At 42.6% G+C, this 13,897-nt stretch overlaps 1 protein-coding gene across 2 annotated transcripts; it reads right to left on the bottom strand.

Moving 5' to 3' along the window:
- Positions 1 to 405: 405 nt before the first annotated feature.
- On the bottom strand, positions 406 to 2,028 carry LOC123070573 (uncharacterized). Of its 2 annotated transcripts, none has more exons than XM_044493830.1 (2): positions 1,861 to 2,028; positions 406 to 1,642 (listed from the first exon to the last, which is right to left on the bottom strand). In XM_044493830.1, exon 2 carries the CDS (start codon positions 1,626 to 1,628, stop codon positions 720 to 722), a length of 909 nt encoding a protein of 302 aa, XP_044349765.1. In that variant the 5' UTR covers positions 1,629 to 1,642; positions 1,861 to 2,028; the 3' UTR covers positions 406 to 719. The 2 variants fall into 2 exon arrangements, with proteins under 2 accessions (XP_044349765.1, XP_044349764.1); XM_044493829.1 differs by having other exon boundaries at positions 406 to 1,655; positions 1,861 to 2,021.
- Between the last annotated feature and the right edge of the window lie 11,869 nt (positions 2,029 to 13,897).

Here is a 13,897-nt window from a genome sequence, read left to right as displayed (position 1 = left end):
TGATATTTTCTTGAGTGAGATATTTAAACAATTTGCTCATGTGAAATGTCAGGTTGAAATTTGACGCTGTGAGGAACTTTATCTTCATTCACAAAATTGTTATTTCAAGACATATGTACTTACATTGCACCGTGTGAAATGGAGGGGTTTTTTCGAAACGGGGTGTGAAATGGAGTGGAGTGGAGGGAGTTATTGTTTATATAATCAGGATTTGGCAGGTGATGCTACCAACGGAGCAAAGTAATAATAGAATTAGAGGCTCGAGTCCCCATTTTTTAGAAGCAAACAAAGAAAGTGGCAATTTGTGCGAAGCCATGTCGAGTGGCAAATATCCGATTTTCTCAGGTTTTGCCCCATCCAAGCAAACAAAACGAATATTTTAGACGAGAAAATCAACAGTGGATCTAGAGTTCTAAAATGACAGAATAGTGGATTTAATATTACAGAAGTTCATAATAAATAGGGACAGCATACATCACCCTACAGATAACTTGACATAACAATGTATAACTGAACAACCTAAGCAAAGATTCTTGCTACATCCAGAATGCCACAGGAACCTGCAGGGCAGGATCGAGAATCGTTGCTGCGCTAGGAAGCTTGTAGCATCTGCGCCGGCGACGTGATTTGGTCCACCTTGCACCATTCACGCTAGACTCTAGAATTCGGCAGGTCCAGATGTCTCCATTCTTATCATACTTGACAGAGAAAGTAAGCAATCAAAGCAAATGCGGCATGCAATCATCATCTTTAACACTGAAATAATGCAGAAGGCAGAAATTGGTTTCGACTCCCAGGTACAAAAGGTTGGCTCCTACGTGTTCCTCGAATGATTTCTTGCAGAACAGTTTCTCCTTACCAAGCTTCCATGGTGGTGGGGAATGCTTGTTGCTGGAATCAGGATCAGTGGACACGACATCACAGGAGCAAAGGTGGCCAAGCGTGTCCTGATCACCAGAAAGCCCAACCCAGGCGTTGAGCCCTGGGACAAAGTGAGCACGACCTGTGAACGGCAGCCCCCACATGCCATGAAACCTCCACCTAGCATGATCCGACCCAGTATCAAGGGAAAATGTGGCGGTGGATGAGTAACTCTTGAAGCTGACAAAGATGGTCCGGCCGTCAGGGTGCACAGCGTGAGAGATAATGTCTTGGAGGTTGAAGGAAAGGTTTGGGAGCTTACACCGCAACCATTTCCCTTCCAGTGGAGGAAGATAAAGAAGCTCCGAGTGGTTGCCATCCAGAGCAACAAGCTTGTCACAAACCGGCAGATATATGGGTTGAGAAAGACGTGACCTGGTCCGAGGACCCTGACCCATGTTGTGAGTGCTAACATCAAAGAAAGGGGGGCCGATCTTGTCCGATTTTGAATGGAATACCATGATCTTGGTGCCGAAGGCCACAAAGAATCCCCTCGAGGGAGAATCGAAATGGTTGAGAGCGGGCGGTAGAACCTCCACAACTGGGTGGCCATCGTCCAACAGATTCGTAGATAAATCAAATTTGTGGATACCGCATCTACCGTCCTCGTCCTTCATGACAACATAAAGGTGACGACGGCGACGCTTGACCTTCTTGCCAACGCGCCCTTCGTAGGGTCGCTTTGGCATTCTCTCTGGACTCTTCATTAGATTTTAGGTACCTGCAATTCGCAGCTGATTAAATTCAATTAACCACAGGTCCTCGTTGCCTCAAGATTTAGATCTGCAGGTCTGTTTGAATTCACAGCTGAACAAATTTAATTAACTGAAGTTCCTCGTTAATTCTAGATTTAGATCTGTAGGTGCCATGGGGGAGGGGATCCGATTATTATCCTATAACGCATCGTCATATCTAAGCTGATGAGCGAAGAAAACGAACCTGAAATTGGGATTAGGCAGTTATGTGGCGAGGTTGCTTCTGCCCCTTGAAACCTGCAACTCGAATCCGATGAGCGGTCGTCAAACCCAAATCCTCATCTGAATCAGGGGGCACGAACCCTCGAGTAAAATAAGGGCGTAAAGGGAGGCGGCGCGGACGGAGTTGTTAGATCTCCGGAAGAGGAGGGGTGACGCTATATAAGCACTACGGAGAAACCCTAGAAGGCTCTGGTGGGCCGTGCGCGAGGAAACATGCGGCGTTCGCATGGGCCTGCCCAGTGAAAACGCAAATTTGCAGTCGATGGTCTTCTCGTCTTCCCTTTTTTTTTTCTCTATCTACTACTCCCTCCGTTCCAAATTACTCGTCGTGGTTTAATTTGGAACGGAGGGAGTACTACTAAGAATAAAAGGTTCTCATTTCACTTTTTTTTTCTATCAGCTCTTCGTCCAACCTTTCATATATATGATAATCAATCACCTTAATTACTTACCTTCTAAACCAATTTCACTTTAATTTACTTACCATACTATAAGTTAATTCACAGGCGAAATTTGATAAACATTTATTTACACACAATCGCATTATTATTTACAGGTAAATTACAAGCTAACGTATTAGAATATTTATATCATGCTGCGACGCACGGGCATTATTCCAGTTTGGCTAAAAGACCTTAAGTGGTTGTTGGGAAGACGAACCACAACCTCTCTGACCCAACCGCTAGGCTCTAACCACCAGGCCACCACAACGCTAGTGCACGGATAGTTCATTTTTCTTCTTATATTCCTCATTCAGGTTGGTTTATTCTTTTTCTTTTTTTTCTCATTCCTTTTTTGTTTTCTTTAATACATGGTTTTATAAATTTCATGAACCTTTTTTCTAAAATTATGAAGTTTTATATAAATTCAGGAACTTTTTTCAAATTTGATGAACTTTTTCTGAAATTCGATGAACTTTTTTCAATTTCGGTGAACTTTTTCTCAAATCCGATGAACTTTTTCTGAAATTCGATGAATTTTTTTCAATTTTTATGAACTTTTTTCAAACTTGATGAACTTTTTCTGAAATTTGATGAGATTTTTTCAAATTTGATGAACTTTTTTCAAATCCTATGAACTTTTTCAAATTCACAAACTTTTTCTATTTTTGCGAACTTTTCTTTTGAATTCATGGTTTATGTGAATACATTTTCACATTTTTGTTTATTTATTCAAATATAATTTATAGTGGGTATATAATAGTATATGTTTAATGTTTATACTGAAGGAAAGCTCAAAGAGAACTGTTTTTCTAAATTCATCAAGTAACTGACGGGTTAGCTCGTGTGGCGTTGACGTGGGCGTCGGAATTCAAGTCCCGCTTCTCCCGGAATGAATGTGATAATTTTTCTTTACCTTTTGCTTTTCAGCAAGTAGCTGGGCCGACCCACTTCGCGTCCGTGCAAGCAGCAGCAGCGCGAACCGCCACCTACAACGCTCAATAGGAGCTCCCGTCGGGAACCTCCTATTTGGGGGAGTAACTAACGAAGGAATACTTCTTTGGGAGCCCTGCAAGGGTCATCTGGTATGGGCTAAGAGTGTGTTATTTGGTGCGCTCTCAGCCGTCGTCACGTTCCCAGCGCTCCCTTCTATTTTTTCCACACGCATTTTCGTCCTTTCAGATAGTTTTCTCAAGTTTTTTCGGTTTTCACCAATCTTTTTTAGGTTTTGGACAGATTTTTTACTTTGAAAAAATGCTTTTAGGCACGGATTTGTTTCTGTGGGAGACACGGTCGGAACAAGAAAAAGAATGTGTTTTACTTTTTTTTACTTCTGTGAGAGACACGGATTTGCTTCCGTGAGAGGCACAATCGTGCCTCTTGGGAATGAAAAAAAATACATTTTTTACTTCCACGAGAGGCACGGATTTGCTTTCACAAAGGCATGGTGGTGCATCTTGAAAACAAAAAAAATATGTTTTTTTACTTCCGCGAGAAACATGGATTTACCCCCAAAAATAGGTTTTTTTTCCTTCCACGAGAGGCAAGAGTTTACTTCTCATAGAGGCACGGATTTGCTTCCGCAAGAGGCACAATCGTGCCTCTTTCAGAAAGGAAAAAAACATGCTCCCAGTACATTTTTTTGTTTGTTTTTTCCTTTTTTGAAAAAAAAAAGGATCGTCAAAACCTATCAACGTGGGATTTACATTTGAAGATCTCGATGCAAGGAGTCCAGAGATGAAACGGTTCAAAATTTGGACGCGTGGTGAAAGCACAAGTGCTCCCTAGGTGGTTTGGTAATTAATGTCAACATATCTCTTGTTGGACTAACACTTTTATCTAGCATGTTTCAGATAAGTTCAACAATGGAGTGGCATGGACTAAAGGATGTGGGAACTCCTTCAAGATGCTAAGGACAAAGGATTGGCTCAAGCTTCAAGCTCAAGACTCTTCATTTTATATTTTAGTGATCCAAGATCACATTGAGTCTATAGGAAAAGCCAATACTATCAAGGAGGGATGAGGTGTTGCTTAATGAGTCTCTTGCTTCATGTGCTTAGTGATATGCTCCAAAACCCTCAACTACTTTCCCACTTCCACAAATGACTTAAACCTAAAGCCAAAATCGGTCACACCGATTCCTTTTATCCGGCGCCACCGATTTCAGATGTCATAGCCACTGCCACAAACCCTAGGCAAATCGGTATTACCGATAGGGATCTTGGTCTCACCGAGATGGGATTATAATCTCTCTGTGTATGTCTATTACCAAAATCGGTCTCACCGAGTTTGAGCAATCGGCACTACCGAGATTACAATGCAAACTTCCTGGTTGACTCATTACCAAAATCGGTCCCACCGAGTTTGTGTAATCGGTCAAACCGAGTTTGCCTGACCAACTATCTGGAAAGCTTATTACCAAAATCGGTCTCACCAAGTTTGTGTAATCGGTCTTACCGAGATTACGATATGCCCTAACCCCAACCATATCGATCTCACCGAGTTGCATTTCGGTCCCACCGAAAAACCTAACGGTCACATTATTTGCTAAATCGGTCTGACCGAGTTTAATGATTCGGTCCCACCGAGTTTGGTAGATTATGTGTAACGGTTAGATTTTGTGTGGGGGCTATATATACCCCTCCACCTCCTCTTCTTTCGTGGAGAGAGCCATCAGACTGAACCTACACTTCCAGCATACATTTTCTAAGACAGAACTACCTACTCATGTGTTGAGACCAAGATATTCCATTCCTACCATATGAATCTTGATCTGTAGCCTTCCCCAAGTTGCTTTCCACTCAAATCTTCTTTCCACCAGATCCAAAACCTATGAGAGAGAGTTGAGTGTTGGGGAGACTATCATTTGAAGCACAAGAGCAAGGAGTTCATCATCAACGCACCATTTGTTACTTCTTGGAGAGTGGTGTCTCCTAGATTGGCTAGGTGTCACTTGGGAGCCTCCGACAAGATTGTGGAGTTGAACCAAGGAGTTTGTAAGGGCAAGGAGATCGCCTACTTCGTGAAGATCTACCGCTAGTGAGGCAAGTCCTTCGTGGGCGATGGCCATGGTGGGATAGACAAGGTTGCTTCTTCGTGGACCCTTCGTGGGTGGAGCCCTCCGTGGACTCGCGCAACCGTTACCCTGTGTGGGTTGAAGTCTCCATCAACGTGGATGTACGATAGCACCACCTTTCGGAACCACGCTAAACACATCCGTGTCTCAAATTGCGTTTGAATCCTCCAAACCCTTCCCTTTACTTTCTTGCAAGTTGCATGCTTTACTTTCCGATGCCCATGTACTCTTTGCATGCTTGCTTGTTATGTATTGTGAATGTTAAACTTGTGCCTAAACTCAACTTAAACTTAAGGAAACGTAAAAACTGCAACTTTGATACTTAGTGTCTAATCACCCCCCCCTTAGACACCTCTTCTCAAGGTCCTACTGAAGGAAATATGCCCTAGAGGCAATAATAAAGTTATTATTTATTTCCTTATTTCATGATAAATGTTTATTATTCATGCTAGAATTGTATTAACCGGAAACGTAATACATGTGTGAATACATAGACAAACATAGTGTCACTAGTATGCCTCTACTTGACTGGCTTGTTGATCAAAGATGGTTATGTTTCCTAACCATAGACATGTGTTGTCATTTGATTAATGGGATCACATCATTAGGAGAATGGTGTGAATTACATGACCTATTCCGTTAGCCTAGCACTTGATCGTTTAGTATGTTGCTATTGCTTTCTTCATGACTTATACATGTTCCTGTAACTATGAGATTATGCAACTCCCGTTTACCGGAGGAACACTTTGGGTGCTACCAAACGTCACAACGTAACTGGGTGATTATAAAGGAGTACTACAGGTGTCTCCAAAGGTACATGTTGGGTTGGCGTATTTCGAGATTAGGTTTTGTCACTCCGATTGCCGGAGAGGTATCTCTGGGCCCTCTCAATAATGCACATCACTTAAGCCTTGCAAGCATTGTAACTAATGAGTTAGTTGCGGGATGATGTATTACGAAACGAGTAAAGAGACTTGCCAGTAACGAGATTGAACTAGGTATTGAGATACCGACGATCAAATCTCGGGCAAGTAACATACCGATGACAAAGGGAAGAACGTATGTTGTTATGCGGTTTGACCGATAAAGATCTTCGTAGAATATGTAGGAGCCAATATGGGCATCTAGGTCCCGCTATTGGTTATTGACCGGAAACGTGTTTCGGTCATGTCTACATAGTTCTCGAACCCGTAGGGTCCGCACGCTTAACGTTACGATGACAGTTTTATTATGAGTTTATAAGTTTTGATGTACCGAAGGAGTTTGGAGTCCCAGATGAGATCGGGGACATGACGAGGAGTCTCGAAATGGTCGAGACGTAAAGATCGATATATTGGACGACTATATTCAGACTTCGGAAAGGTTTCGAGTGATTCGGGTATTTATCGGAGTACCGGAGAGTTACGGGAATTCGCCGGGGAGAAGTATTGAGCCTTATTGGGCCATACGGGAAAGAGAGAGGGGCTGCCTAGGGCAGGCCGCACGCCCCCCAAGGCCTAGTCCGAATTGGACTAGGGGGAGGGGCCGCACCCCCTCCTTCCTTCCCTTCTCTCTTCCCTTTCCTTCTCTCCTACTCCTACTACATGGAAGGTCTCCTAGTTGGACTAGGAAAGAAGGGAGTCCTACTCCCGGTGGGAGTAGGACTCCTCCCTGGCGCGCCCTCCCTTGGCCGGCCGCCTCCTCCCCCTTGCTCCTTTATATACGGGGGCAGGGGGCACCCCAGGACACACAAGTTGATCTACGGATCGTTCCTTAGCCGTGTGCGGTGCCCCCCTCCACCATATTCTACCTCGGTCATATCGTCGCGGAGTTTAAGCGAAGCCCTGCGCCGGTAGAACATCATCATCGTCACCACGCCGTCGTGCTGACGGAACTCATCTCCGGAGCTTTGCTGGATCGGAGGCCGGAGATCGTCATCGAGCTGAACGTGTGCTGAACTCGGAGGCCCCATACGTTCGGTGCTTGGATCGGTCGGATCGTGAAGACGTACGACTACATCAACCGCGTTGTGCTAACGCTTCCGCTTACGGTCTACGAGGGTATGTGGACGAACAGTCTCCCCTCTCGTTGCTATGCCATCACCATGATCTTGCGTGTGCGTAGGAAATTTTTTGAAATTACTACGTTCCCCAACAGTGGCATCTGAGCCAGGTTTTATGCGTTGATGTTATATGCACGAGTAGAACACAAGTGAGTTGTGGGCGATACAAGTCATACTGCTTACCAGCATGTCATACTTTGGTTCGACGGTATTGTGAGATGAAGCGGCCCGGACCGACATTACGCGTATGCTTACGCGAGACTGGTTTCACCGTTACGAGCACTCGTGCTTAAAGGTGGCTGGCGGGTGTCTGTCTCTCTCACTTTAGCTGAATCGAGTGTGGCTACGCCCGGTCCTTGCGAAGGTTAAATCAGCACCAACTTGACGAACTATCGTTGTGGTTTTGATGCGTAGGTAAGAACGGTTCTTGCTCAGCCCATAGCAGCCACGTAAAACTTGCAACAACAAAGTAGATGACGTCTAACTTGTTTTTGCAGGGCATGTTGTGATGTGATATGGTCAAGACGTGATGCTATATTTTATTGTATGAGATGATCATGTTTTGTAACCGAAGTTATCGGCAACTGGCAGGAGCCATATGGTTGTCGCTTTATTGTATGAAATGCAAACGCCCTGTAATTGCTTTACTTTATCACTAAGCGGTAGCGATAGTCGTAGAAGCAATAGATGGCGTAAACGACAACGATGCTACGATGGAGATCAAGGTGTCGCGCCGGTGACGATGGTGATCACGATGGTGCTTCGGAGATGGAGATCACAAGCACAAGATGATGATGGCCATATCATATCACTTATATTGATTGCATGTGATGTTTATCCTTTATGCATCTTATCTTGCTTTGATTGACGGTAGCATTTTAAGATGATCTCTCACTAAAATTATCAAGAAGTGTTCTCCCTGAGTATGCACCGTTGCCAAAGTTCGTCGTGCCCAGACACCACGTGATGATCGGGTGTGATAAGCTCTACGTCCATCTACAACGGGTGCAAGCCAGTTTTGCACACGCGGAATACTCAGGTTAAACTTGACGAGCCTAGCATATGCAGATATGGCCTCGGAACACGAAGACCGAAAGGTCGAGCGTGAATCATATAGTAGATATGATCAACATAGTGATGTTCACCATTGAAAACTACTCCATCTCACGTGATGATCGGTTATGGTTTAGTTGATTTGGATCACGTAATCACTTAGATGACTAGAGAGATGTCTGTCTAAGTGGGAGTTCTTAAGTAATATGATTAATTGAACTTAAATTTATCATGAACTTAGTCCTGGTAGTATTTTGCAAATTATGTTGTAGATCAATAGCTCGCGTTGTTGCTTTCATATGTTTATTTTGATATGTTCCTAGAGAAAACTGTGTTGAAAGATGTTAGTAGCAATGATGCGGACTGGATCCGTGATCTGAGGTTTATCCTCATTGCTGCGCAGAAGAATTATGTCCTTGATGCACCGCTAGGTGACAAACCTATTGCAGGAGCATATGCAGACGTTATGAACGTTTGGCTAGCTCAATATGATGACTACTTGATAGTTTAGTGCACCATGCTTAACGGCTTAGAATCGGGACTTCAAAGACGTTTTGAACGGCATGGACCATATGAGATGTTCCAGGAATTGAAGTTAATATTTCAAGCAAATACCCGAGTTGAGAGATATGAAGTCTCCAACAAGTTCTATAGCTAAAAGATGGAGGAGAATCGCTCAACTAGTGAGCATGTGCTCAGATTGTCTGGGTACTTCAATCGCTTGAATCAAGTGGGAGTTAATCTTCCAGATAAGATAGTGATTGACAGAATTCTCTAGTCACCATCACTAAGTTACTAGAACTTCGTGATGAACTATAGTATGCAAGGGATGACGAAAACGATTCCCGAGCTCTTCGTGATGTTGAAATCGACGAAGGTAGAAATCAAGAAAGAGCATCAAGTGTTGATGATTGACAAGACCACTAGTTTCAAGAAAAGGGCAAAGGGAAAGAAAGGGAAACTTCAAGTAGAATGGCAAACAAGTTGTCACTCCCGTGAAGAAGACCAAAGCTGGACCAAAGCCTGAAACTGAGTGCTTACACTGCAAAGGAAATGGTCACTGGAAGCGGAAATGCCCTGAATATTTGGTGGATAAGAAGGATGGCAAAGTGAACAAGGGTATATTTGATATACAGGTTTTGATGTGTGCCTTACTAGTGTTTATAGTAGCCCCTGAGTATTTGATACTTGTTCGGTTGCTAAGATTAGTAACTCGAAACAGGAGTTACAGAATAAACAGAGACTAGTTGAAGGGGAAGTGACGATGAGTGTTGGAAGTAGTTCCAAGATTGATATGATCATCATCGCACACTCCCTATACTTTCGGGATTAGTGTTAAACCTAAATAAATGTTATTTGCGTTTGCGTTGAGCATGAATATGATTTGATCATGTTTATTGCAATACGGTTATTCATTTAAAGTCAGAGAATAATTGTTGTTCTGTTTACATGAATAAAACCTTCAATGGTCATACACCCAATGAAAATAGTTTGTTGGATCTCGATCATAGTGATACACATATTCATAATATTGATGCCAAAAGATGCAAAGTTAATAATGATAGTGCAACTTATTTGTGGCACTGTCGTTTGGGTCATATCGGTGTAAAGCGCATGAAGAAACTCCATAAAGATGGTTTTTCAGAATCACTTGGTTATGAATCATTTGATGCTTGCGAACCGTGCCTTTTGGGCAAGATGACTAAAACTCCGTTCCCCGGAACAATGGAACGAGCTACTGACTTGTTGGAAATAATACATACCGATGTATACGGTCTAATGAGTGTTGATGCTCGTGGCGGGTATCGTTATTTTCTGACCTTCACAGATGATTTGAGCAGATATGAGTATATCTTCTTGATGAAACATAAGTCTGAAATAGTTGAAAGGTTCAAAGAATTTCAGAGTGAAGTGGAAAAATCATCGTAACAAGAAAATAAAGTTTCTGCGATCTGATCGTGGAGACGAATATTTGAGTTATGAGTTTGGTCTTCAATTAAAACAATGTGGAATAGTTTCACAGCTCACACCACCTGGAACACCACAACGTTATGGTGTGTCCGAACGTCGTAACCGCACTTTATTGGATATGGTGCGATCTATGATGTCTCTTACTGATTTACCACTATCGTTTTGGGATTATGCATTAGAGACAGCTGCATTCATGTTTAATAGGGCACCATGTAAATCCGTTGAGACGACACCGTATGAACTATGGTTTAGCAGTAAACCTGAGCTGTCGTTTCTTAAAGTTTGGAGTTGCGATGCTTATATGAAAAAGGTTTTCAACCTGATAAGCTCAAACCCAAATCAGAGAAGTGCGTCTTCATAGAATACCCAAAGGAAACTGTTGGGTACTCCTTCTATCACAGATCCAAAGGCAAAACATTCGTTGCTAAGAATGGATCCTTTCTAGAGAAGGAGTTTCTCTCGAAAGAAGTGAGTGGGAGGAAAGTAGAGCTTGATAAGGTAATTGTACCTTCTCCCGAATTGGAAAGTAGTTCATCACAGAAATCAGTTCCAGTGATTCCTACACCAATTAGTGAGGAAGCTAATGATGATGATCATGAAACTTCAGATCAAGTTACTACAGAACCTCGTAGGTCTTCCAGAGTACGGTCCGCACCAGAGTGGTACGGTAATCCTGTTCTGAAAGTCATGTTACTAGACCATGATAAACCTACGAACTATGAGGAAGCGATGATGAGCCCAGATTCCGCAAAATGGCTGGAGGCCATGAAATCTGAGATAGGATCCATGTATGAGAACAAAGTGTGGACTTTGGTGGACTTGCCCGATGATCGGCAAGCCATAGAAATAAATGGATCTTCAAGAGGAAGACGGACGTTGATAGTAGTGTTACTATCTACAAAGCTCGACTTGTCGCAAAAGGGTTTTTGACAAGTTCAAGGTGTTGACTACAATGAGATTTTCTCAAACTATAGCGATGCTTAAGTCTGTCCGAATCATGTTAGCAATTGCCACATTTTATGAAATCTGGCAAATGGATGTCAAAACTGCATTCCTTTATAGTTTTCTTAAAGAAGAGTTGTATATGATGCAACCAGAAGGTTTTGTCAATCCTAAAGGTGCTAACAAAATGTGCAAGCTCCAGCAATCCATCTATGGACTGGTGCAAGCATCTCGGAGTTGGAATATACGCTTTGATAAGTTGATCAAAGCATATTGTTTTATACAGACTTGCGGTGAAGCCTGTATTTACAAGAAAGTGAGTGGGAGCACTACAACATTTCTGATAAGTATATGTGAATGACATATTGTTAATCGGAAATAATGTAGAATTATTCTGCAAAGCATAAAGGAGTGTTTGAAAGGAGTTTTTTTTCAAAGAAAGACCTCGTCAAAGCTACTTACATATTGAGCATCAAGATCTATTGAGATAGATCAAGACGCTTGATAAGATTTTCAATGAGTACATACCTTGACAAGATTTTGAAATAGTTCAAGATGGAACAGTCAAAGAAAGAGTTCTTGCCTGTGTTGCAAAGGTGTGAAATTGAGTAAGACTCAAATCCCGACCACGGCAGAAAATAGAAAAGAGAATGAAAGTCATTCCCTATGCCTCAGTCATAGGTTCTATAAAGTATGCTATGTTATGTACCAGACCTATTGTATACCTTGATCTGAATTTGGCAAGGGAGTACAATAGTGATCTAGGAGTAGATCATTGGACATTGGTCAAGAATATCCTTAGTGAGGACTAAGGAAATATTTCTCGATTATGGAGGTGATAAAAGAGCCCATCGTAAAGAGTTACATCGGTGCAAGCTTTCACACCGATCCAGATGACTCTAAGTCTCAATCTGGATACATATTGAAAGTGGGAGCAATTAGCTAGAGTAGCTCCGCGCAGAGCATTGTAGACATAGAATATTTGCAAAATACATACGGCTCTGAATGTGACAGACCCGTTGACTAAGCTTCTCTCACGAGCAAAACATGATCACACCTTAGTACTCTTTGGGTGTTAATCACATAGCAATGTGAACTAGATTATTGACTCTAGTAAACCCTTTGGGTGTTGGTCACATGACGATGTGAACTATGGGTGTTAATCATATACAGATATGAATATTGGTGTTAAATCACATGGCGATGTGAACTAGATTATTGACTCTAGTGCAAGTGGGAGACTGAAGGAAATATGCCCTAGAGGCAATAATAAAGTTATTATTTATTTCCTTATTTCATGATAAATGTTTATTATTCATGCTAGAATTGTATTAACCGGAAACATAATACATGTGTGAATACATAGACAAACATAGTGTCACTAGTATGCCTCTACTTGACTAGCTTGTTGATCAAAGATGGTTATGTTTCCTAACCATAGACATGTGTTGTCATTTGATTAATGGGATCACATCATTAGGAGAATGATGTGATTGACATGACCCATTCCGTTAGCCTAGCACTTGATCGTTTAGTATGTTGCTATTGCTTTCTTCATGACTTATACATGTTCCTGTAACTATGAGATTATGCAACTCCCGTTTACCGGAGGAACACTTTGGGTGCTACCAAACGTCACATCGTAACTAGGTGATTATCAAGGAGTACTACAGGCGTCTCCAAAGGTACATGTTGGGTTGGCGTATTTCGAGATTAGGTTTTGTCACTCCGATTGTCGGAGAGGTATCTCTGGGCCCTCTCGGTAATGCACATCACTTAAGCCTTGCAAGCATTGTAACTAATGAGTTAGTTGCGGGATGATGTATTACGGAACAAGTAAAGAGACTTGCCGGTAACGAGATTGAACTAGGTATTGAGATACCGACGATCAAATCTCGGGCAAGTAACATACCGATGACAAAGGGAACAACGTATGTTGTTATGCGGTTTGACCGATAAAGATCTTCGTAGAATATGTAGGAGCCAATATGGGCATCCAGGTCCCGCTATTGGTTATTGACCGGAAACGTGTTTCGGTCATGTCTACATAGTTCTCGAACCCGTAGGGTCCGCACGCTTAACGGTACGATGACAGTTTTATTATGAGTTTATAAGTTTTGATGTACCGAAGGAGTTCGGAGTCCCAGATGAGATCGGGGACATGACGAGGAGTCTCGAAATGGTCGAGACGTAAAGATCAATATATTGGACGACTATATTCGAACTTCGGAAAGGTTTCGAGTGATTCGGGTATTTATCGGAGTACCGGAGAGTTACGGGAATTCGCCGGGGAGAAGTATTGGGCCTTATTGGGCCATACGGGAAAGAGAGAGGGGCTGCCTAGGGCAGGCCGCGCGCCTCCCAAGGCCTAGTCCGAATTGGACTAGGGGGAGGGGCCGCACCCCCTCCTTCCTTCCCTTCTCTCTTCCCTTTCCTTCTCTCCTACTCCTACTACATGGAAGGTCTCCTAGTTGGA

This window comes from Triticum aestivum, chromosome 3B (assembly GCF_018294505.1).
Source record: "Triticum aestivum cultivar Chinese Spring chromosome 3B, IWGSC CS RefSeq v2.1, whole genome shotgun sequence".
In the NCBI taxonomy this organism is placed as follows: Eukaryota; Viridiplantae; Streptophyta; class Magnoliopsida; order Poales; family Poaceae; genus Triticum; species Triticum aestivum.
Note: the sequence above shows the minus strand (reverse complement) of the source record. Positions and strands in the feature narration are given on the sequence as shown.

Bases quoted from the DNA above. Each gene is read 5' to 3' on its own strand.
- LOC123070573 (XM_044493830.1), bottom strand. From the start codon at position 1,628: ATGAAGAGTCCAGAGAGAATGCCAAAGCGACCCTACGAAGGGCGCGTT.